Genomic DNA, 25653 nt, shown 5'->3' with positions numbered 1-25653 from the left:
TGGCGTAAATTGTATTTTAACATATTAGTCTGGAGGCCAATGCTATGGCAGGTTAATACCCACCTCAAACATCTATTAAAAATACAATTTGCCCTGTTGAGATAGGGTTTTACAAACAAGTTCACTAACATTTTTTTAAAACCCACACCTCTTTTATCCTAGTCTAGATATACCTTGAGATGCATGTCAGCAGGAGCAGCAGACTGAACTAACTCATTTACAACATCCTTTTCAGATTTTAACTGAGTTTCCTCCAGAACCTCAGAGAGAGTTCAAATAAATTTCCCTTTCTGCAAAACTTCCAGTTGGGGTTATCTGCATGCTTTCCAGACATCTCAACATAGGGGGCTCAATATCCTAACTCCTATCCCCACTTGAGCACAGTTTATCTTTTCTTCTCTAAGAAGTTGGAAAATTTTACATAAAGTTCATCAACATGGCAGAAACCTATCACTTCTATCTATCCTTAAGTTCCAATGTCATGGCAACATTCCTTTTAAAGCCTTTAAACACCAATCCTTCAACCAACCAGCGGGATTGCTAAAACAGGAACATGAACTGATCCTCCAAGGATTGAGCACGTCACCTCCACAGCCCTCCCTGTGCTATTTAAATACTAGACAACTCGACTAGTCTCAAAAACCAGTCATTTAAGCAGTTTGTATCAACATTTTAGAAGAGAGACTCAACCAAGCTAGTCTACAAGGTCTGGATGCAGCTTTTTCTGGACCTGTCAACATAGATTTCCTAGAGATGTGGGAAGCATTCCCTATTCCATGTGCGGAACCCATAGCTTCGATTCCCTTATGGGCTGGAAGAAAAAATCTCTCCTCCATTTCCTGTGTGGCAGCATCACTAACCTTTCAGCTTGACCCTCACCCTCTGAATTTCATGTATACATTTTTTCCCTCAGTTCTGAATTATTTGTAGGATTCACATTTACAAGATCTTGTAGATCCAACACTTTTTGTGCTTCCCCAGTCCTGAACAGTCATTAACAGCTTCACTCATCATGGAATTAGGTGTCTTCTGCCAGCTGTTTTAAGTGTGGGAAAAAAATTAGAAAGGAATGGTGAGAGAAAGTAAAAGAAGCAGAGAAAGGAATGAGGCAGATTTAGGAGGAGAAAGGTGAATGTGATATAATAATTTTATTAAGATAATGTTGAAATAAGAAACGGTACCGAGTTCAAGCACAGAAGTTTCTGGTTGTCAGGGGATAAGGTACAGATTATCAAGGGGTGCAAAATTCGATTTAGGAGCTGGTGGAGCAAGGATCACATAATAATATGCAATCTCCCCGACTGGGGGAAAAGTTTAACCGGTCCGAGTACAGACATCGAGATATGGGGTAAGTTATCCACACAACGGCTATGTTCAGTATGCTGGGTATTGTGAGTGAATACGGGGGTGGGGATGAGTCTACCCTCATTTGGTGGGGTTTAATGTTCAGTGGGTTTACGGTTCCAGTTCATATGGTCTAATACACATAACTCTTTGCAGATTGGCACTGCATGTGGCTAATTTCTGCTTTAAAAAAATTAAGAGGCACAGTCTGCTACTCAATCATCCCAACTGGTGCAAATAAAGCATCAACATCAACAGAAGTAAAAAACAATAATCTACTTACTAACAGACAGACCCTTGTGCAGGCCAGCTTGAAGACATTCAATGTTACTGTACTACTGAGGTTCTTTTAGCTACCATACCCTCCCCTTCACTCAAACTTGGGGCACATTAAATATTTCTACATGGTTTCTATGGAACAGATCTGACATCTGTCAACTCTTGCCTCAGAAACAAAGCGGACATCTTAAGCAGGACTGGAAGGAGTTGTGACATACTAGACCCTACATGAGCACAAAGCTTTAGGTGAGCCACCTCTGAGCTCCAGAAATCCCAATGATTTTTTGTGTTCTGGCTCACGTGTCTTTTAGAGGTGCTACAGTGCACAACACCCCCAAGAATGAGCCTCCAGAAACTGGGAGAGGAAGAAATAGCCTACAATTTAATATCTATGTTGTAGTAGTACTTCTTGTGCTACTCATAGTATGAGCATAAAAGTGACAGCTGCTGCCCAAGAGCTTAATTATCATATTTATGTTTTGTTCTTTATTTTTCTAGCTTAGGTACTTATATGGCCCACATTACTATACTGAGAGCCTCACAATCTAATGTGTTTATCTTCACTGCACCCCTAAAAGGTAGGGATGTATTAGCCCATTTCACAGTTGGGGAACTAAGGCACAGAGAAACTAAGTGACTTGCTCGAAGTCACACAAGAAGCCTATGGCACAGCAGGGAACTAGTCTCCCATCCAATTTCTCCCAACCCAACCCATAAATCCCTCCTCTCATGACCAGCAGCAGCAGCTAAGAGGCTTCAATTTGTAGCCCTTGGTAAGAGGAAGTTCTACCAGATAGAATTAGTGATTTATCACTCAAACCTCAAAATTACTGATGATATGTACTCTCAAACGTAGCTCTATCTTAGTGGTTTTTTTTTTTTTTAATTACAAAGAGTTCCCAGACAAAAACCTCACACATTGCTACCAAACAAGGAACGGAAAGAAATACTACCATGTGGTTTCTGTAATGATTTGAATATTTTTAAAAAAATTCTAACATGTCAAGTTTCACTGGTTTGCTCTGGCTACTCCACCCTACTCTGGAGTAGCACAAAGTAGTGAGAACATACTGGCCAGCAGAAGTGGCTTTATTTCAACAATTTCCATCCCTTTCCTGCCCTCCACATCCCTCCCTCTCAGGCCAAACTCACCCTTTCCCCTACCCTTTGGGTGATTTTGAAAAGAAATAGTTAAGTGTCGTGATTTCTGCATCATTTTTCATAACAAAGTTCATCTATCAGAGGCTGGAGCATAACATCTTCAGAAAAACTCAAATAATGTCTGCCCTCCTTCAAAATGGCTGCCTGTCATCTGTTTTTGTCAATGGGAGTGAAGCCAAATTCCCCTCAACTATGCGTAGGACACTGAGCATTTGGGGAATGATGTAGCAAGCATAAAAACATAAGAACAGTCATACTGGGTCAGACCAATGTTCCATCTGGCCCAGTATCATGTCTTCCAACCAGGGCCAATGCCAGGTGCTTCAGTGAGAATAAACAAAACAGGTAATCCTCAAGTGAGCCATACCCTGTTGCTTATACCCAGCTTCTGGCAAGCACTTTTGTCAAGGGTACCTTGTGGCTTCAGTAGCATTGAGAACAATAGAAAATGGCTGCCATTTTTAAAGAGGGCAGTTTGTAGCCTTCCCTGAAGATTCTATACCAGCCTCCATGGCAGGAAAAACTTTTTTTTTATGAACATGAACAGCCATAAAAAAAAAAATCATAAAAATAATTAATTGATTTTTAGCCTATACAAAGAATTCAGTGAGTTTTAATCATATGTAAAGTTTTAAGAGTCTGTTATTCAGTTAAGATCATTAAAGACTAAAGAAGTCTGATACCCAGGTGCTAAATTTCTTAAAGGCCTTAATTTAAAATTAATTTTAGCTCCTGAACAGATTTACTTATAAATCCTCAGAGAAAGAATATAGTGTTTTTCATTCAAAGTTTTGAATTCCTGTTTTAAAAGCAAAGCTCATCCTCAACTATGGAGCTGCAAACTAGTGTCTCCATAACAGATGCAAGCTGCCAGGTATCTCTCATGCTCCAAATCGGTGATATTGTTTGTTCTGTAGCTCCATTTGGGGGTGTGTGTGTGTTTAATTACAAAGAGTTCCCAGACAAAAACCTCACACAATAGCTTTAAACAAGGAACAGAAAGAAATACTACCTTGAGGTCTCTATAGTGATTTGAATAAGCAATATCAACCTTTTTTAATTTTTTAAAAATTCTAACTTATGTCAAGATTCACTGGTATGCTCTGGCTACTCCACCCTAGTCCGTTTGTTGTTGGGTGGGTTTGTTTGTTAGTTTGTTTTGGGGGGTAGGGGGGAGGATTAAAGATACTTCATGCTGCTACTCAGTTTACTTAGATTCAAGATGGTAAAACATAATAGTCTATTTTAGGTTAAAAGAATTATAACAGATTTAGATCATATGGTTCTTTGGGATTGGGACAGTATTTTTGTTTTGCATTTGTACAGCATCCAGCACAATGGGCACAAGTCCATGACTAGGGCTCTTAGGTGCTACTGCGCTAAAAAAAATAATAAATCAAGAATTAATTCCACATAAACCAAACAATCTCTGATTTGTAACCTGTGTTCTTTATAACAGAAGGAATATATAAAATCGGAGTGAACATCTGAGAGTTGAACATACAGAATATATTTATTCACAGTATTACTGCAACCAGTTCTCTTCTAACCCAGGTGCTGAACCAGACATGGCTTTTCCGCACACCCAGATTTCAAAGAACCTTCCAATACCCTCAGCCACCAGCTGCATTTAGGGTGGGGTTTCTGTCCTTACTTTTAACTTACCTTTAGTTAAACTATATTCATTAATATTTAAAATAAACTGAAGAGTTTTAATTAGTTTCTAATTAAGTAGCGGTTATCCTCCTTTTGTACGTTTATTGTGAAGGCATTAAGCATTTCTCCCCTTGATATCTTAGACAAGAGCTGTGCTCTCCAGAAGGAAACGCAGCAGCTTTACTCCACAGGCCAAGCGGCTCGGAAGTAGAATACAAAATGATAATCCCAGCTCTGCTACTAATTCATGGCATTCATAAAAGTTTGTGCTTTGAGGATTTCAGATGCCCAACGGCAAAAATCCAGGGACTGATTTTCAGAAGGTCCTGAGAGCCAACAGCTCCAAATGAAGTCTCACTTACACACTGTAGGTTTTCAGCACCTCTGATAATCATGTTCTAAATGTCTAAAGTTAAGCACTCAAATTGAGAGCATCTTTGAAAATTCAACTTATCCTCAGAGCTTCGGTATTACCATCTGTAAGATGGGGACAAACAAAATAAAACTACCAAGAATTACTGAATCTCTTGATTTTATTGAGAGTCTCACAATATTTGGTGTGGTACCTAAGGTCCTAGCTACAGAAGACAAATGGTTATGTGTAAGTGTAAGCTTTCATTTAAAAGAAAAATCTTCTCTAGCCTTCAGAGTTCCAGAGGAAAACATGAAAACGTGAACTGAATATACTCTAAACAAAACAGAACAGAAAGCAAATCAAAAGCACTCAATTTTCAGGGAGGTAGGGAGGATGGTTTAAATTGCATTTTAAAGATCTGATTTAAAGTCTGATTTATGACTTTTTAAATGTTTGAGTTTGGCTATACTGCCTACAAGGGTGTTATGAAGATTAATATTTGCAGAGCTTTGAAAGTGGGCAGTGCTGTATAAGTGAGGTGTTGTTTATTACAACTTTGGAGAAGATAGTAGTTTAGGGCCTGATTCTGTCCTGCTTCTCACGCTGACCAGTACTTTACTTGGCAAGAAGTCCTACTGACATCAGCAGAATTATCTGCAGAGTCAGGTACTACTCAGTGAGAGTAAGAATGGCTGAATTGGGTCCTTACCTGTATATCTGGTCAAATTCCTTTCTGCCTACCAAAATTCTTCCTGTCGTTTGAAGGGGTATGGCAATTTTCTTCCATCCTTGTCCCGTATTTAGATTTGTTGTGCACTGTTGAACAGCTGTTGCATTCCTCCATAGAAGTGGCACTATTTAATTCTATAACACCTTGCATACAAAATGCTTTATGATCCTTGAATGCAGAAATGCCTTCACCCACTCTCTGCTTAAATTCATCCGTGTTCCTATTCTGAGAAGGTTATATTTGTAATAGATCCCCACTCACCCACACAGAGTGGAATTCTAATCATTCTAATCCAAGTAGCTGATGTTTACTACTTGTCATGTTACACTGCCCAAAACTTCCAACCATGCTTGGCGACCCACTGTGCTAGGCACTGGTCAGAGCCATACTAAGAGACAGTCCGTGTTCTGAAAAGCTGGAGATAGTTGTTGGCAGTTATACAGCAGCAATGAGGCATGTGCCACCTCCAAACCAAGAGGGCTTTACAAGATCAGAACTTTGAGCCTAGAACAAGTTACATGTCAAACTGTGCACAGTCTCATGTGGAAACAGCATGATGTCCCTATTTATGAAAGGATGATGCAACAAAGATGCATGTGCATAGTGTGTTGGCATTTCCTTTGATTTTGCTGCTGACAAGGAAGTCCCTTCCTGAATAATGAAAAGACATCACCTAGCGCAACAAGGGAGAAGGTAGGGGACACTGAAAGGAGAGGCTTTTTGCCCTTCACACACAGGGGACATTAATTAGCAGCAGCACAGCTGGTGGTAGACAAAAAGGGAAGATTTTCTTATCCAGGTGAGCAACTTACCTGAATAGCCTGGCGTCCTTGTTGAGCATCTGCTAGCAGCTGAATGGTGAGGGTTCTGGAATCCTGGAGGGCATCTTGGAGGTAGATAAAGCTATGACCCACATGTCGTCCCATGGTGCATTCCCGGCAGATAGGGACAGAACAAGTGTCACAGTAGAAATGCAGCACCTGGAAAGGACACAGAAGAAAAAATTGTATGACACACTAAACCACCCACAGAAGAAAATAAGTATCTTAACCATAAGAGAGATATTATGGGTAGTAATGATAAGCAAAGTGTTCACAATAGCTTCTATAGAGGAAAAGTGATCCCTCTTGAAAGCAGCCACTCATACGTGGACAAAAATAAAATAGAAGTGTGATTGTTTTCTTTGCAATACAATACCAGGATGTCCATCCCACCCTTCTCTCAAGAACGGAAACCATCTGCCAACACTTACCCATTTGGGTAGGTCACCTATTGCATGTTTCAGATAGCTTTTCTTGCATATACAAACACTGCATAAAGTTACTGAGCCATTTAAAATTTACTGTACTATTGTTGCACTAGGCACATCAAGCAAAAAAACAAGGACAATCCTCTCTCTAATCTTTCAGTCTATCTGCAAGACAGAACATTCAAGGCAAACTGGATGCAAAAGCTTGCCATCACCACCAAAGGTGGTGTCAAAGCCAAGAATTGTGGCAGGTCTCCTGTGCCACCCAGGACTTTCAGTGTCAGTGGAACTTTTGGGAAGAAGCTGGAAATAGGAGGAAGAAATTGTACACTGTAAGTCAGTTACAGAAGTTAAAGATTAGCTTGTCCACATTTTTAAGACAAATGGAATCATGTTGGTTAATAAAACTAAACCAGATCCCAAACCCCCATTCACTCCAGAGTAAAACTCTGTATACGCCATATCATGTATTTATTCACTAGCAGTAACTGCTTGCATGTTTGCATTCCATCCAACAGAGGGAAGTGGTACACAGATGTAGCATCCTATACAGATTTGTGTTTTGTTAGAAGTTAAAGAAATCAGTTGAAAACAGATCTGTGGAGGAGTGTAAAAACCACCAAACAACCTAAGAACAAGAAAGTTCAGAGTGAAATCTAAAACTCTTATACCTACACACATCATTCTTGATATAGGAGATCATAAAAAGTCCTAGAAAATCCAAAACGCTGTTGAAAAGCCAAATCCACTGTACATTGCAAGTAAGGTCTTATACCATAAGTACAGGTTTTCCACCATCCTTAACTAGTAGTTTTAACCTACTCCATAGGAATGACCAAGAGCAAAACAGAAACAAGAACCAAGTAATGTTCATCTGAGCGTGGAGTGGTGGTGGGGTGGGAGGCAAGGCAATCGAATCTAACGGCAACCAACATTCTCTGTACCAACTTGATTTATTTTTTTTTTGGAGGTGGGTGCAAGGGAAAGGAGACTACCATCCTGATTTCCTTTTCCTAAAATTTACTCCATTTATTGATCATAACAAGCCGGGCAAGCAGGCTCACTCCTCCACCTGGCGTGGACACATTTTATATTATGCAGAAACATATCTGTGGCAGCATACAAGGTTGTGTGTGTGTAGTTCATCTTTATTTCTGGATAAGTTTTTGAAGGAGGTTTTCAACAAAACCTTTTAAAAAAAAATGAGTTACATTTCTGGACACCGACTGTTTTGCTAGAAAAATTAAAGCATCCTTATTAGCATCTGAACAAGACTGATACCTCAAACATTCTAAATGTTTTGGAAAATATCAAGCTGCTTTAAATTCTAAATATTAAATTTGGAACGGGTGCCTCTTCCTGTACTAGAAAATTCCTTTTGTGCATAATGTGGTAAGTCAGTTTACTGTATTATAGTTTTCTCCTGCAGTGCTGTATTTTCAATGTAAGTTTACAAAGAACATACATTAAATATTGCTGGTCCATCCAACTTTTAAACTACAGGGCGGGGGGTGGGATGAAAAGCCACGCAAGGTATCAAAGTCAAGTCGAACAAATCTGATATTATTTAAAAACATGCAACATGGATTATGCATCTCACTATCAAGGACGACAGCGGAAAAGAAAATGGCGATCATATGAGCAAGAGCCCAGCAGCAAGTTAAACCGGTCATTAGCTGTTTGAGAGAGTTAATGCCAGAAGCAAAGCTAGGGCAAAGGCCAGGGAACTGTCCTGTCACACAGATCCAGATGCTGCTGCTGCTCAGAATACAATGCCTAATGTAGGACTCACTCAGGCCACAGACAGAGAAACTAATCAAGCAGTTGCTCAATCAACCCACTCCTGCCCTCCCTCTCCTGATGGATGCAAATGAAGTAATCACATTTTTAATGAAACCAACTAACAAAGATGACAATTTTATTTTAGATATGCAGATTACATAGGGAACATGATAAAGTCTTACGGCAGAACTGAAAAACCAACCTTCTCATTCAAGTGAGAAGGCTGTTGGCAAGTTTCTAAGGCAAAGGTCCCCAATCTGTGGGGCGCGCCCCACTAAGGGGGAAAAGAAGAAAAATTCTGGGGGGTGCGGCAGAGGCCTGAGCCAGCCCCCATGGAGGGCAGGCAGGGAGAGCCACCCAGCCCCCTTCTGGCCTTGGACCAGGCCCAGATGCCGGCCCCATACTCGGGGCCCCAGCCTCGACTCTGCTCCTGCCCCCACCCACAGCCTCCAGCCCTTATCCTGTTCCCCCCTCCCAGAGCCGTGACCCCGGACAAGGGTGGAGGGAGGTAAAAAGTTTGGGGACCACTGTTCTAAGGTGATGTATGTAGAGGCTTTGCAATCTAGATTTAATTACAAGAGAAATAGAATCAGTGGGCGTGGGGGACCATCATTTAATATGACCATGCTTACTCCAGCTCCACCACCCTTTATTAAAGTTAAGCTTTTTTTTTAAAAAAAAAAAAAAAGCTGTATCTATCCTTATACCCCCTCAGAGACCTCAACATATGTTCACTCTGCAATGAAGATGACTAGACATTGAAAGGCAGCTGGAGGAGGATAGAGAAGGGTAGTTAACTTCAAGGTGACCTGCTAGAATCTTCTAAGCCAGCAGTTCTCAAATTGTGGGTCAGGACCCCAAGGTGAATGGGGTCGCCAGGGCTGGCTTAGACTTGGTTCAGCCCTAGGCGGCAGGACTCAGGTTGCAGGCCCCCTGGCCTGGGGCTGAAGCCATGAGCTTCAACTTGGTCCCCCACCTGGAGCGGTGGGGGTGGGGCTTTGACCTTGGCCCCTCCTCAGGGAAGTAGGGCTTGGGTGGGCTCAGACTTCCGTCCCCCCTCCTGGGGTCATGAAGTAATTTTTGTTGTCAGAAGGGGGTTGCATTGCAATGAAGTTTGAGAACCCCTGTTCTAAGCATAAGTTGAAAAAGGCAAAAAGCGCATTACTCTTTTGGAGCCAACTTCAGTTTTAATTCTTATACCTTCATACAACATAATGCAACATATTAGAGGCAGTTTAGCTGCACTGGTTTCTTTATTTATCTGAGTGTTAGAGTCTGTATACACCCCAATGTACCCACAAAGAATCAGAGGGCCAGACTGTCCCCTTCCGTACTATCTGGGTGACGGAAGGGAGTTGCGCCGGAAGGGCTCTGCGCGTAGAAGCATAGTGCCATGCCCACCCACAGCCAACTCCACAATGAATTAGTGAGTAAGAAAACTGACAGCCATCATTTATTATTCACAGTCTCCTTCTCTTAACCCAGCCCCAAAGTTCAGGGCCAGTAGCCAAGTTTCCTGTCCTTTTTTGTTTTTGGTGGTGTTCATTTTGCTTCCCCCCCCCACTACTAAACAGGGCCACCTGAGCCCAATAAATCTAACAAACTGTGATATCTGTAGCTCAGAATAAAGTTTTGTATTGATTCTAATCGGGAAGGATTAAGATCCAAACAAACACAGACCTTGCAGTTTTTTCTTGCAGTAGAAAGATATATATATATATATATAAGGGTTGTTTCAAGCAGGCAAATATGTACTAAATTTGTAGAGAAATCTGCTCCTCCTCCCCCCACCCAATTCCCATTTCTGGAGTAGCAGAATCAGAAGGGTTTGGCTCATGATTATTGGACATCATATATCTTTTTAAAAAATTATGGCTAGTCTTAGATTAATAAAAACAGAATCTGTAGAAGGATAGAAAGTTAATCTTCCATTACTGAAGAGCATTCTATCATGGCAAAATGTATTCATTTTTAAGAACAGAATTTAGGTTCGCCTCAGACAAGTTTCAAAAGATTTCAAGTTCTTCCCCCACTCAACCACATCCCCTAAAACCAAACGTATGTAGCTACCTTGCAAAAAGTTCTCTTTCTGGATGTATATTTAACATTTGGGGGTGCCTTCCACTTAAATTGTTATTTTCTTGTTTTTAAAAACCATAAGGCATAAGATTGTTTTTTTCCCTTGAGACTTCATTTTTTGTCCCACTTGAAGATACACAGATAATGAAAGGGCAGGGACAGATTGCCACATTGTAATTTAAGGGATAGGATTTTGGAACGACCTCTAAGCCATGATAGCGTTATTAACTGCTGCCCACTCATCCCCAATTCCCCAATTTAAGAACAAAGATTTTGTGAATCTAGCCTCAGAAATAAACAGCCATCTTGTTTGGGGCAGGAAGTGTAGAGGAGGAAAATTGGAGCTAAAGATCCCCCTTTCCTCCTGAATTAAAAAAAAAATTAATTAGGGATCACATGAATTATGTTTACTGCATTTACTGTTTGGTTTTGTAATTATTACTAGGCTGTTCTGCTGTAGAGATAGTTAAGGAATAAGATTTTATTTTTTCTTTTTAAATATACCATTCTCCACTTTGTTAAACTCTGGGCAATTTTAGTCAGTTAACTGGAAGACTACTGGAAAGACAGAAATGAAATATGTAAAAAGGAAGAGTAACAATGTTCTTATCAATTTGAGAATTCCAGTTTGTCACACTTAATATTTTAAGACGCTCCCTCAAAAAAATACATCATCCTGAGAAGGAGAAAGAGGCAGGAAGGTGGTGATGGGAATGATTTTAAAGATGGTTAACAGTGATTTATTCCAAAATAAGTTAACCATGGGTTGATTATTTCCAAATAGAAAATATTTCCGTGAATTGGTGGCATACAATTTTAAACACAAAACAATAAAGGCAGCCTACTTCAAATTAAACAGAGTCAGTGAACCCTATCAGAGGGCTATTCATCTTTTACAGCCGCAGGAGCCCAAGAAATACGACAGCAAGACAATAAACGTGATTGCTTCAGGAAAGGCTGTACAGTGCACTGTAAAAACATTTTACAACAGCAGAATTCCTGGGTGTCGTTCTCCCCATTTTTTGGTCCATCTGTTTTCAAAGGGTATGGGGGGGATGGGCGGAGATGTTGTTAAATGTCCCCTGGGATTCCACAGCAATCAATCAGCATCTGATGAATGGCCACTAAAGTTAAACTCTGACCCGACTCTACAATTCCCACACCAGCTCTCCCTTCCTTACTGTTGACCAGCTTCCAGAATGCCCCACCCACCTACCTCCCCTCACCAAAATTTCCAAAATACCAGGCACAGACAAAAGCATTGGAATGTAATAGCCACAAGGAAAATTCAGTGAAAATAGTAGTTGAGGAGCCTTCTCTTAACTTGTGTTTAAAAAGTGTCCTCTTGGTGAAGCCAAAGTGTGCCTTTTTGCCTCACAGCTCTCATTGAAAACTGATTTGTCTCTCTGTAAAAACTGTATATTTTTAAATATGTGTTTGCATGTAGCTATATCTCTAAGAGGGAACAAATAGATTTCTTCAAGTTCTTATGCTATCCCACCATCATATGCACAAACAATATTGACACTGAATGTAACTGATTACAATAGTTTTTAAAACTACAACATTAAGAACCTACTGATGGAGGCAAAAATATTTAGAAGTTAAAGAAAGCCAGACATTAGGGCTCTAAAGATTACTGTAATGTTTACACATTATTTCTCATTCTGCCCTGGGAACAGATACAAAATATATGGTGAAAAATAGCAGCATGGAAAAAAAAAAGAACCTCAGTTTTACACTTTTGAAACAAGCTCAACACTACTTTTACAGAGTCCAATATCAGTTTAAAAAGGCAAAAAGCATATCTATTCCATTCAGTGCAGAATTTTGGAAGTTCATATAGCAAAAAGCATTTCACTTCTTTTAGCTGTACTGACTACTGCATCTATTACTGCCGTCGCTTGCTTGGTAGCAAGTGCAGTAGTTAGGGTTGTCAGACTATGAAAGTTTTAAAATGCTACAAACATTTTAATCACCACATTTTCCAATGAAAAACGTGTTCGGTTTCTGTTCAAGAGCAATGTTGTAGAAGAGTTTGAGAAAAGTCCTTTTGGCCGTGTGACTTCAGAAGCATATTTTTCCATCCTCCCTTGCTGGGTCTGGGGAATATATGTAAAATAAAAATCAAGCTATGTGAGAAATGAAGATTTGGGTTCCGATACTCAAATTTGTATAAATAGTCATAGCTCAATTGCAGTCAATAGAGCTATGACATTTAACTCAAAAAGCAGTTATCAATGGTTCACTGTCAAACTAGGAGGGCATATCAGTGGGTTCCCTCAGGGGGTCAGTCCTGGGTCCAGTAGTATTCAATATTTTCATTAATGACTTGGATAACGGACTGGGGAGTATGCGTCTAAAATTTGCAAAGGACACCAAGCTGAGGAGAGTTGCAAGCACTTTGGAGGGCAGAATTAGAATTCAAAATGACCCTTGCAAATGAGAGAATTAGTGTGAAATCCACAAGATGACATTCAATAAAGACAATTGCAAAGTACTACACTTAGGAAGGCGGGGGGGAGGGGAAATCAAATGTACAACTACAAAATGGGAAATAATTGGCTAGGCAGTAGTACCACTGAAAAGGAACTGGGGATACAATGGATCACAAATTGAATCTGAGTCAGCAACAACATGAAGTTGCGAAAAAGGCTAAATATAATTTTAAAGTGTACTAACAACAATATTGTATGTAAGACATGGGAGGTACACCTCTACCCCAATATAACACGGTCCTCGAGAGCCAAAAAAATTTTACCGTGTTATATTGAACCATGTAGGGAGGGCCTGGTAGGGAAGGCCGTGCCTCCCCAAACAGCCTGGCCCCACCCCTATCCGACCCCCACCTACTTCCAGCCCCCTGACTGACCCCTCAGAATCCCCAACCCATCCAACCCCTCCCCGGCTCCCTGACCACCCCCCGAGACCCTCTACCCCTTATCAACCCCTCCCCCCCTCCAGCCCCCTTAAACTGCTCAGAGCAGCATGTCGGAGTCAGACACGCTGCCGCAATAGGCTCCGACTCCATGGGTGCTCCGGGGCTGGAGCACCCACAGAGAAAGCGTAGTGGGTACAGAGCACCCAACGGCAGCTCCCCACCCCAGCTCACCTCTGCTCTGCCTCCTCCCCAAGCATGCCACCACCGCTGCACTTCTCCCCACTCCCTCTAAAGCTTGCCGCAAATCAGCTGTTCAGCGCAGCAAGCCTCCAAGGGAGGGAGGGAGGAGCAGAGCAGCAGCATGCTCGGGGGAGGAGGTGGAGGTGAGCTGGGGCGGGGAGCGGTTCCTCTGCACCCCCTTGCCCCCCCAGTTACTTGCTGAAGCCCTCCCCGCGCCCCCACCCCACCCCAGCTCACCTCCGCCCCACCTCCTCCCCTGAGTGAGCCGCCACTCCACTTTTCCCCACTCCCTCCGAGGCTTGCACAAGCCTGGGAGGGAGGAGGGGAAATGCTTTACCACGTTATATCCTATCACATTATATGGGGGTAGAGTTGTAATTGTAAATTCTACTCCACAGAAGTGAGGCCTCAGTTGGAGTACTGCATCCAGTTCTGGGCGCCATGCTTTAGGAAAGATGTGGACAAATGGGAGAGCCCAGAGGAGAGCAACAAAAATTATGAAAAGTTTAGAAAACCTGGCCTATGAGGAAAGGTTAAAAAACTGGGCATGTTTAGTCTTGAGAAAAGAGGACAGAGGAAACCTAACATCAGTCTTTAAATATGTTAAGGGCTGTTACAAAGAGGATGATCAGTTGTTCTCCACGTCCACTGAAGGTAGGATGAGAAGTAATGGGCTTAATCTACAGCAGAGGAGATTTAGGTTAGATGTTTGGAAAAACTAACTACTCCATAAGGATATTTAAGTTCTGGAACAGGCTTACAAAGGGAAGCTGTGGAATCTCCATCATTGGAGGTTTTTAAAAACCAGTTGGACAAACATTTGCCAGGGATGGTCTAGGTTTACTTGGTCCTGTCTCTGAACAGGGGTCAGACTTGATGATCTGTTGAAGTTCTTTCTGGCCCTAGATTTTATAATTCTATATACCCAAGGCGGGGGAGGAGAGAGAGAGAATAAGGCCCTGAAAAATTAAATTTGTGGTATATCTGGCAGTCAGTGCCACTGTTAAGTCATAAAAAAAGTGAGAAGGAGCTGAGTTTGTAGGTCTTTAACTTTTCCAGTGGAGCAACCTTCAAACTATATTAATTTTTAAAATAAATTATATGCATGTAAAATATGAGAAGGTGCTGAGCTTGTTGGTGGAGATCATTTATTTGGGTGATTTGTTTACCTTATTGGCACTACAGAAGAAAGTGTCCAGTTGTAAGCTATGTTCCAATCTGCTTTAAATACCAGTTTAGCAGAATTTATAGCTGTTAAAACACACATATCCAGAGCTCTGTGTTCAAGTACATAATTTTAATAGTCACCTATTAGCTTGTATGTATGAATGTTTTGAAATGTAAATATTTAGTTTGACAACAAAGCTCTAATGTTAAGCCAGTATTTTCCATACTGTCATTATAAGAACCATCCATCCAAAAACTAAGAACCTTGGAATTCCTTAGTGTGAGGACATAATGACTCCACAGGAAACTATATCATGAAATCCATGGCAGGACACCTGAAAATTTAAAAAACAAAACTGTCTCTGTCTTGCACCGAAGGCGAGCCGTTCCTCAATAACTGCTGAGCCCAAGACTGTGTTTAAAACTGAATATCAGATCTAGAGGGCGTTCACTCCAAAATTAGGGTTAATCTTTGTCCAATAGGATTTTTACAAGAATACTGGCAGCATCTCAAGAAATATTAAAACTCTTAAATCAGACAAGCCAATATGCGGAGAAGTTAAGCATCAGGAGGGATACCAGCTCATGATTTAGTGCTGCTCAGCAACTTGAGAGCAAAATAATGCTCTTTTAGTCTCCATTTAAAGATTCATAGAGTTTAAGTAAAGAAGGGACCATTAGATGCCCTAGTCTGAACTTCTGTCTATCACAAGCCATAGAATTTCATCTCATTACTTTTGTATGGAGTCCAACAGCTGCTGTTTGGCTAATGAAGATCTTCCAGAAAAACGTCTAGTCTTGATTTAAAGATCAAAAGATGGAGCATCCACCACTTCTTTTGGTAGTTTGTTCCAGTGGTTAGTCACCTATGTTGTTAAATATTTGTGTCTGGCTTTGGAGTCCAGCAGTTGGTTCTTGTCTTTCTTTGCTAGACTAAAAAGCATGTTAGTAACACAGTATTTTCTCCCCATGAAAATACTTATACGTGGTTATCAAGTCACCTCTCAACAAGCTAACAAATTGAGCTCTTTAGATCCCTCAGGCCAGGTCAGTACTCAACAGGCTTTGCTGCTATAGCTATACTAGTGTACACACACACACACAAAAAATACCAGCAAAGTACTCTTAGCGTGGACACAGCTTATACCAGCAAAAAGGGAAGTTACTTCCCTTTTTGAACTGGAGTTTGAGGTGTCTGGTCCCAATTTGTCCCACTGTGCTCCACACACCTGAGACAACAGAATTCTTGCAAGTAGTGTCTGTTGGTTCCCAGCTGGGTTCTTGCAGTCCTCGTGCTCTGCGCAGATGGTATAAAGGGTGGTAAAGACTAACCATATCTCCAGTTTCTTCTCTAGCTGCACATCAGACGTGATCCAAAACACAGGGGAAGGAGGGCAGGCAGTGGAATATAGATAGGGACCACACGTCTTGACAAACTCCAGCTACAGAGGGTAACTTCCCTTTCATCTTTGAGTGACAAGCAGTATTCAGATTGGTGGAGGGTGCGAGGCTGCAGATGGTATAGCTGCCTGTAGAACTCCTGTCCCAAAGGAGGCTCAGACCAACCACAGATCAAAGAGGCTGGATCCAGGTGTAACATCTTGTGAATGCATGGCTGGAACTCCATGTTGCTGACTTGCAAATACAAAGCAGGGATACCTCTTGAAGAGATGCTATTGAGGCTGCTACACTCTCATAGAAAGCCTCTGCCCTATGTAGGAGAGGAAAATGTCCCAACTGATAAAGTAGGAAATAACCATAGATCCATTTAGAGATTGTCTCAGAGGAAACAGCTTGTCCTCCGACTCATTCAGCTATGGCAACAAACAGTCTAGGTGACTTTTTCATCTTTTGTTCTCTGGAGTTAAAATGCCAATACTTGTCTTACACTAAGGAAATGAAAGTCTCTTCTCTCCACTGGAAGCCTAGGGATTCAGGCATAATACAAGTAAGTGGATAACCTGATTTATGTGACACTCTGAAACTACCTTAGGGCTGAATTTCAGGTGTAGTCATAGTGAGACTTTGTCTTTATGGAATATTGTGTATGGTGGGTCTGCCATTAGGGCTCCATGTCCACCTACCCATGTGGCTGAGGGGTTGGTAATGAGGACAGGTGAAACATTGAACATGTAACTACATGTTTGAAAAGGCTGTGTTGCCCCCACTTGGATAGAGTCAGGGAGGGATCCAACCTCTGGAGTGGATGTAGAGGAGGATCTGCTCTTGTGCCTATGAGATTGACCTTTGTTTTCCTGGTGAAACTGCAACAAAAAGTCCCTGAAGTTTGCTGTTTCCTCCTTCTGCAGCAGACCTTGTGCTAGGAGGAGTGCTCCTCGCTCAAGCTGGCCCATGTACAGGGCCTAGGTGCAACTGGAGCCTCATTGCTTTCTCCATGCGGTGCTTCTTTAGTCAAAGTTCTTGCTCCTTTCTGACTCCTGCATTCCTCATTCTAAGATATATAACTTTTCATATGGCTGTATTAAAAGGCACTTTGTTTGACTGGGCCAGCTTACCCAGAGATCCAGCTCACTTAATATAACTGCCCTATCTCATTTTTACCATTATGCCAATCGCCGTCACCTACAAATTTTATCAGCAGCAATTTTATATTTACTTTCACATCATTGATAAAAATGTTGAACAATATTGGGCCTAGCATCCCTAGGATCCCAGTGGAACCCCACTAGAAATATCCCCAGGTAGCGATTTCCCATTGGCAACTACTTTAAAAGTATGTTACATATACACAGTTACCCTTATCAATCAAAATATTTTTATAATCCCAAAGAATGAAATCCGTATTGTTTGGAAAGATGTATTTTCCATGAAACACATGTTGATTCATTAATTATTCTTATTCTCTAATTCTTTATCACTTTAATCCTGTATCAGCTTTTCCATTATCTTGCAAGGGGTTGATATCAGGCTAACTGGCCTATAGTTACCTGGGTCATCTGACTTGCCATGTTTGAACACTGGCAAATTTTAAAACTCTTCCAGTCTTCTGGAATTGCTCCAGTATTTCATTATTAAAAGTTATCAGCAGGCTACAGATCTCCTCAGCCAATTCTTCTAAGACTCTTGGGAACAAGTTATCTGGGCCTGCTGATTTAAATTTTTTTATCCCTAGTAGATGTTGTCTAACATCCTCCTTCATTTCTAGTGGACTGGAAGGTACTTCATCATCCTCCAGTTATGTGACTGCATCATCCTGATTCTTTTCAAATATAGTACAGAAATATTTAACACTTCTGCCTTTTCTGCAGCATTAACAATAATTTTACCATCTCCACGTAGTAATGGGCCTGTACCATTGATAGGATCTCTTTTGTTCCTAGTGTACTTAAAAATACTCATTGCCCTTAACCCTGACATAGATTTTTCCCCAAGGTCTTCAGCTTCCCTTATCAGTTTTCTAACTTCATAATTTCTAATTTATATTGATAGCTATACATTTCCCCCTTTTCCTATTGGTTATATATAGCTTCCCCCCTACCCCCCAATTTCTGCCTTCAGTTTGCCACTGGACCAGGATGGGCTTAGCCAAAGTTGTCCTCTTTCTTGATAGTGGAATCATGGCTTTTTGGGCATCTAATCTCTTTCTAAAATTCCAAATATTCATTTGCGTTTTTCTATCCAAGTTTTCCCCTCTGTTAATTTCATCCAATTTTCCTCAGCTTTGGGAAGTGAGACCTTTTGAAGCCCCAAGTATATATACACACTACTGGTTAGAACTGCCTTCCATTTGTCTGTACTGAATGAAATCAGGTCATGAGCACTGGTCCCTAGGCAACCAACATTTTAGTGGCACTATTACTATTTCTACCCATTTTATTTAAAGTATTTTAGTTCCGCATCACTGTCAGCTATTTTATTTCTGGTTATGCTTTTAGTACTATGCATTGTGGGTCTTTGTTTTTTGAGATAGGAAACTTGCAAATCTCATGAATATCTTTTCTAGCTCCTTTCAGTAATTTCTCTCTATTCCTACACTGCTTAGGAATGAGCATAGAGAAAAAAGTTAGCAGAAAACATATTCAAGGAAAAAAATGGGTTAAGTTCTACACTTGAAGTGAGTAGTGCTGGCAAAATTTACCCTGCTCTGTCCCGCCACCAGGGAAGGATATACCAACCCTCTGCAGTTATGCAAAAACTGGGGCCTAGGTTTTAAAAAGTGACAGCAATTTTGGGTGCCCAACTTGAGTCACTTGATTTTCAGAAAATCCTGAGCACCCTCTGAAAGTCAGGCACTTTAAGGTGTTTTAATTTGGGCACACAAAATCACTAGTCATTTTTTAAAGTTTCTGTTTCAGTAACTCTCGTTCCTCTTATCAGTTCATCATCAACAGGAAATCAAGAGGACACACTGCAGATTTCTGAATTCTGTCTAGTCACAGACCAGAGAGCAACAACACAAGCTTCTCCTCACATCACTACACGTCAACCCTGTTCTGTCCTTACATCATTACCAGTGAAACAGTCTATTCATGCTCATTTGTTTTTTGTACGGTAAAATGTTGCCAGGAGGTGAAGATTAACAGAAAGCAGTGTCCTTGTTGGTAATTGTGACTAACCTTAAATAAATACACAAATTTGGAACTGTGCCTTTTTTACTTCTCTGATATACAGAAAGTGACTAAGGAATGCTCTCTTTTAAAAAACTTAGAAATATCAGAAATGTGCATTCTGGTATTCCTGAACTTGTTTGAGTACCACTGGAGCACTCTGAGGATGTATAGTGCTAGTCCGTACACCTTAGCTGGAGATGTGTGTTTGGAGCGGGGGGCTTAATCTTTATCAAAGAGGCCTCTTTCCAAAATGTTGCTTAGTTGATATTAAATAGGTATTTTTAAAATGACTAAAAGATTCTTGTCCCCTTTTGACTCTTCTGATGTAAGTTCACTAGATGTCTAGTCACTATAAAGTCTTCCTAGTAAAACAGATCCCGTGGTCCTAAATGTACAAAGAGTATCCTGGGGTGGGGATGGGGCAGAGGGTGGAGCGTACAAGTGAAAGAATCACAGGATTTTCCAGCCTTCATTGTACATCAAAGAAGCACAAAAGGGCACATACCCGATTTTGTTTTTCGTCACAAGTCTCCTTTGATTCGAGGTGTGTTTAGTGCTTATATATTCTGATACTATAGTTCCTATAGAGAGACTGGGACTTTGTTGAATGTTATGGAATTTAATATTTAATCTCTTTCTGTGACAGTTTTCCTCTGTATTTTTTTTCTTCAATTGAGGATACAGGTTTAACACATTCTGGAAATAAAATTTTTTCTCCTTTCACATTTTTAGTGCATAAATAAAATGCTTTCCCTCTATGAAAGATGATAAAATAATGAGCAAGTACAGATTATACATTTTCAGTTCAGGATGTAAAAAGTATTAGAAAATTGTACATATTATAGATAAACTATAGCAGTGGATGCTACAGAGTCTTGAATGCTTTTGTTTGTTAAAGTTTCTTTGCTGGATTATAGCAGTTCATATACAAAAATGATAACTGCACTCTAAATTTGTATAAGATCCGCATTCCCTCCCCCCTTTAAAAGTAACTGTTTGAATTTATCCAACAATTCAGACAAGTAATACTTAAATGGATTAGAGAATATTTTTTTCCAATTTCTTTACTTTAGAACCTCAGAACAAAACGTTATGGTGGTTCTTTCAAAAGTTTACAACTGAACATTGACTTAATACAGCTCTGAAACTTTACTATGCAGAAGAAAAATGCTGCTTTCCTTTTTTTTTTTTTTTTTTTAAATTAAAGTAGTTTACATTTAACACAGTACTGTATGTATTTGCTTGGGGGGTAGAGGGAGGTCATCTCCGCTGCTGCCCGATTGTGTACTTCTGGTTCCAAATGAGGTGTGTGGTTGACTGGTCATTTAGTAACTCTGATGTTTGTAACATGGAGATTCTACTGTATTTTGTCAATTTGGCAGCTTTTTGGTATAGCTGTCTCCCTCTGTTTGTATAGTTCTTTCCCACTAACACAGGAGAGGAAAGAAACTAGGAAGGGAAATTGTAAAGAACAAAACAAAAGTGACTTTGGGGCAGGTGTAGTACCTAAAAGTACTTTCAATTCATTTTTAAAAAATTGATTAGATGTCAAGTTGACACTGTCCCTTTAAATCAGGATGCGAATCATAGAATATCAGGGTTGGAAGAGACCTGAGGAGGTCATCTAGTCCAACCCCCTGCTCAAAGAGCAGGGCCAATCCCCAATTTTTAGCCCAGATCCCTAAATGGTCCCCTCAAGGTTTGAACTCACCACCCTGGGTTTAGCAGGCCAATGCTCAAATCACTGAGCTATCCCTCCACTCTCCCCCCCCCTGAAGAAAAAAAAATAATATAACTGCATCTAGCTGGTTTTCTAATATTTAAAGTTTTGTACACCAATTTCTGCCTTTAAGATGCACACACTATTGGCTTTCGAGAGAATACTGAACAAAGGCGGCCAAATTTGGCCCTATGTTAGTCTCTTAATTTGAGAAATGTTAATTTGTTTTTAAAAATTTTACAAAAATGTTTTTGCAAATATTACAGTCTTTATGGGAAAGCGAAGAAAATAGTGATGACTCTCTGACTTTAACAGAATTAACTCCAAAGCCCCTACAAGAAATGTAACAGTTTATTTTGCTAAGTGGACATTAATAGGTTGGGATTTAAACAAGTCTCATTTTTACACTGGTGTTCGAACAGTTACTATTTATTTTGACTTCCATTTGAGAAAAAAATGGTATGTTGGGCAAATGAGGCTGCATGTTTCTTTTTAAGCATTCCCACCTACTGGGAATGTCAATGTTACGAGTGGGAGCTGCATGATTTAGTGATGAACAGCAAACCCATGACATTGTTCAGAGCAGGGACTTTGTCTGGTGCCATGCACATTGAGGGCATTGTAGATCTAGAGGTCACTAAAGTAAATAGGGTCTCTATGCAGTGACTGTCTTGAGGCAAGGTTTACTTACATACGATATATATAGCATATGTGAGGTCAGACTGCTGCATGGTTTTTGGTTTATGCTTCAGATCCTATTGCAAGCAAAGAAAGTGCTATTTTGTTCAACTTTTTGGAGAGCGGAAATACTTTGTTCCTGCCCAGGGTTAGTCTGCGGAAGAGAAGAATGAGGGGGGATTTGATAGCTGCTTTCAACTACCTGAGAGGTGGTTCCAGAGAGGATGTTCTAGACTATTCTCAGTGGTGGAAGAGGACAGGACAAGGAGTAATGGTCTCAAGTTGCAGTGGGGGAGGTTTAGGTTGGATATTAGGAAAAACTTTTTCACTAGGAGGGTGGTGAAACACTGGAATGCGTTGCCTAGGGAGGTGGTGGAATCTCCTTCCTTAGAAGTTTTTAAGGTCAGGCTTGACAAAGCCCTGGCTGGGATGATTTAATTGGGGATGGGTCCTGTTTTTGAGCAGGGGGTTGGACTAGATGACCTCCTGGGGTCCCTTCCAACCCTGAAATTCTATGATTCTATGATTCTAAGGTCAGAAATATTACAGCTAAATTTAAAAAAGGTATAAATGATTCTATAGCTATTAACAGTTGCAGTCCAAGACAAAAAGAGAAGAGTAATATAATCTTATGCTTTAGGGTGTAAACTGATCACCTGGGATATTAGGAATTCCACCCTCCCATCACCCACTTTCTTGGTGCAATATTGCGCAACTGACCAGGTGTACTCAGGGAGGAAGAAGACTCCTCCTTTAAGGCAGGAGTCTAAGGCCTGGCCTACACTATGGGTTTAGGTCAAATTTAGCCGCATTAGATCGATTTTAAAATGAATGCATCCACACAACCAACCCCTTTCTGGCGACTTAAAGGGCTTTTAAAATCTATTTCTGTACTCCTCCCTGGCGAGGGGAGTCGCGCTAAAATCAACCTTGCTGGGTTGAATTTGGGGTAGTGCAGACACAAATCAATGGCATTGGCCTCCGGGAGCGGTCATAGAATCATAGAATATCAGGGTTGGAAGGGACCAAAGTGCTCCATTGTGACCGCTCTGGACAGCACTTTGAACTCCGATGCACTAGCCAGGTACACAGGAAAAGCCCCAGGAACTTTTGAGTTTCATTTCCTGTTTGGTCAGCATGGCAAACTCAGCAGCATAGGTGACCATGCAGTCCCCCCCAGAATCGCAAACGAGCTGGAGGTATTCTGAAAGTATTCTGGAATCATTGCAGCACAAAGCATGGCAGCGAATGGTCCTGGGTTTTGGTTGCATTCAAGCAACATTCAGTCTATAGCTTTCTGTGTTAGCCTCAGAAGAATGATGTCATTCATGGTCACCTAGTTGAAATAGGGGAATTTTTGTAAGGGAACAGTAAAAGGACCCCATTTATGCTGGGCTGTTTGCGCTTGGCTAAAAGGGATCATCCTGGAGAATAGCCACGCGGTGGGGTGGGGAGAGGTGTGTGCTGGACATCCACCCGAAAACCGCAGTCCCTCCTTTTAAATGTGAAACCCAACCCATTGCTTGCTATGGGAAAGGATGGTGCTGCAGTTTGAAACCATTCTCACATGTTATGTGTAAGAAGCCAACCCCGCGTACCCTTTGCCTTACCATGGCTGCATGGAAACCGAAAAAAACCACACTTGCGATGACATGTTTTCCGAGCTCATGCAGTCCTCCTGCACTGATAGGGCACAGCTGAATGCATGGAGGCATTCAGTGTTAGAGGTTAGGAAAGCATTAAGTGAGCACGAAGGGAAGAGGCAGGAGGCAATGCTGAGGCTAATGGGGGAGCAAACGGACATGATGAAGCATCTGGTGCAGCTGCAGTAAACCCAACAAGAGCACAGACCCCTGCTGCATCCATTGTACAACCGGCTGACCTCCTCCCCAAGTTCCATATCCTCCTCACCGAGAAGCCCAAGAACGTGGGGGTGAGGAGAGAGAAGAGGCTCCGGGCACCCAGCCACTCCACTTCAGAGGATGGCCGAAGCAACAGAAGGCTGTCATTCAAACAGTCTGATTTGTAGCGTGGCTACAATAAGCAATGTGGTCTTGTCCTTCCGTCCTCCCACACCCCACCCCACCCCAGCTATCTTGTCAGTTATCTCCCTTTTTAAACAAAAATTAAGAAAGAAAGAATACATGGCCTCAAAACAATAGTTACTTTATTTCGAAGGGGGGAGGGTGGTTGGCTTACAGGGAATTAAAAACAAAGGGGGCGGGTTTGTGTCAAGGAGATATACACACAACTGTCACATCGAAGCCTGGCCAGTCATGAAACTGGTTTTCAAAGCCTCTCTGATGCGCAGCGCACCTTGCTGCGCTCTTCTAATCGCCCTGGTGTCTGGCTACTCAAAATCGGATGCCAGGCGATTTGCCTCAACCTCCTTCTCCACCATAACGTATAAACATCTCCCCCTTACTCTCACAGATATTATGGAGCACACAGCAAGCAGCAATAACAATGGGAACGTTGGTTGTGCTGAGGTCTGACTCAGTCAGCAAACAGCACCAGCGAGCTTTTAAACATCCAAAGGCACATTCTACCACCATTCTGCACTTGCTCAGCCTATAGTTGAACTGCTCCTTACTATTGTCCAGGCTGCCTGTGTACGGCTTCATGAGCCATGGGAGCAAGGGGTAGGTTGGGTCCCCAAGGATAACTATTGGCATTTCAACATCCACAATGGTAATTTTCTGGTCTGGGAAGGAAGTCCCTTTTCGCAGCTGCTCAAACAGCCCAGAGTTCCTAAATATGCGAGCATTATACACCTTTCCCAGCCATCCCACGTTGATGTCAGTGAAATGTCCCTTGTGATCCACCAGTGCTGGCAGCACCATTGAGAAGTACCCCTTGCGGTTTACATACTGGTTGGCAAGGTGGTCCGATGCCAAGATAGGGCTATGCGTTCTGTCTATCGCTCCACCACAGTTAGGGAAACCCATTGCAGCAAAGCCATCCACTATGACCTGCGCATTTCCCAGAATCACTACCCTTGATAACAGAACGTCAATGATTGCATTGGCTACTTGGATCACAGCAGCCCCCACAGTAGATTTGCCCACTCCAAATTGATTCCTGACTGACCAGTAGCAGTCACGCATTGCAAGCTTCCACAGGGCTATCGCCACTCACTTCTCAACTGTCAGGGCAGCTCTCATCTTGGTATTCCTGCACTTCAGGGTGGGGGAAAGCAACTCACAGAGTTCCAGGAAGGTGGCCTTACGCATGCAAAAGTTTTGCGGCCACTGGGAATCATCCCATACCTGCAACACTATGCGGTCCCACCAGTCTGTGCTTGTTTGCCAGGCCCAGAATCGGCATTCCACTGTATCAGCCAGCCCTACTGCCGCCATGATGTCCCAATTGCCACAGCCTGTGCTTTCAGGAACATCTGTGTCCATGTCCTCAGGAATATCATCCTCATGCTCTTAGCTCAGTTCTGCATATACTCCAGGATAATGTGCAAGGTGTTTACAATGCCCACAACAGCAGCGGTGAGCTGAGCGGGCTCCATGCTTGCCATGGTATGGCGTCTGCAAGAGAGCAGAGTTGCAGCGAAAGCGGCGGATGACGGATGCCATGAGAATAGATATTTATACAGAACGATGAGAGGACCTGCGAGGTGGAATCATGGAACCAGGAGAGCAGAGTTGCAGCAGAAGCGGTGGATAATGACAGTTAGCAGTCGTACTGCACTGTCTGCTGACAGCAGCACCCAAGACACAACAGCAGTGGTGACGGTGAGCTGAGCGGGC

General features: G+C 41.7%; 1 protein-coding gene across 1 annotated transcript in view; it reads right to left on the bottom strand.

Annotated features, from left to right (window-relative positions):
* Positions 1–25653, bottom strand: part of TRIM71 (tripartite motif containing 71) — a 93661-nt gene that overhangs the window by 17130 nt on the left and 50878 nt on the right. The window contains exon 2 of the mRNA XM_073333350.2: positions 6338–6505. Coding sequence (XP_073189451.1) covers positions 6338–6505 — 168 coding nt within the window. The remainder of the gene's footprint in view (positions 1–6337; positions 6506–25653) is intronic.

Source organism: Lepidochelys kempii, chromosome 2 (genome assembly GCF_965140285.1).
Source record: "Lepidochelys kempii isolate rLepKem1 chromosome 2, rLepKem1.hap1, whole genome shotgun sequence".
Lineage (NCBI taxonomy): Eukaryota > Metazoa > Chordata > Testudines > Cheloniidae > Lepidochelys > Lepidochelys kempii.
This window is presented reverse-complemented; position numbering and strand designations above follow the sequence as displayed.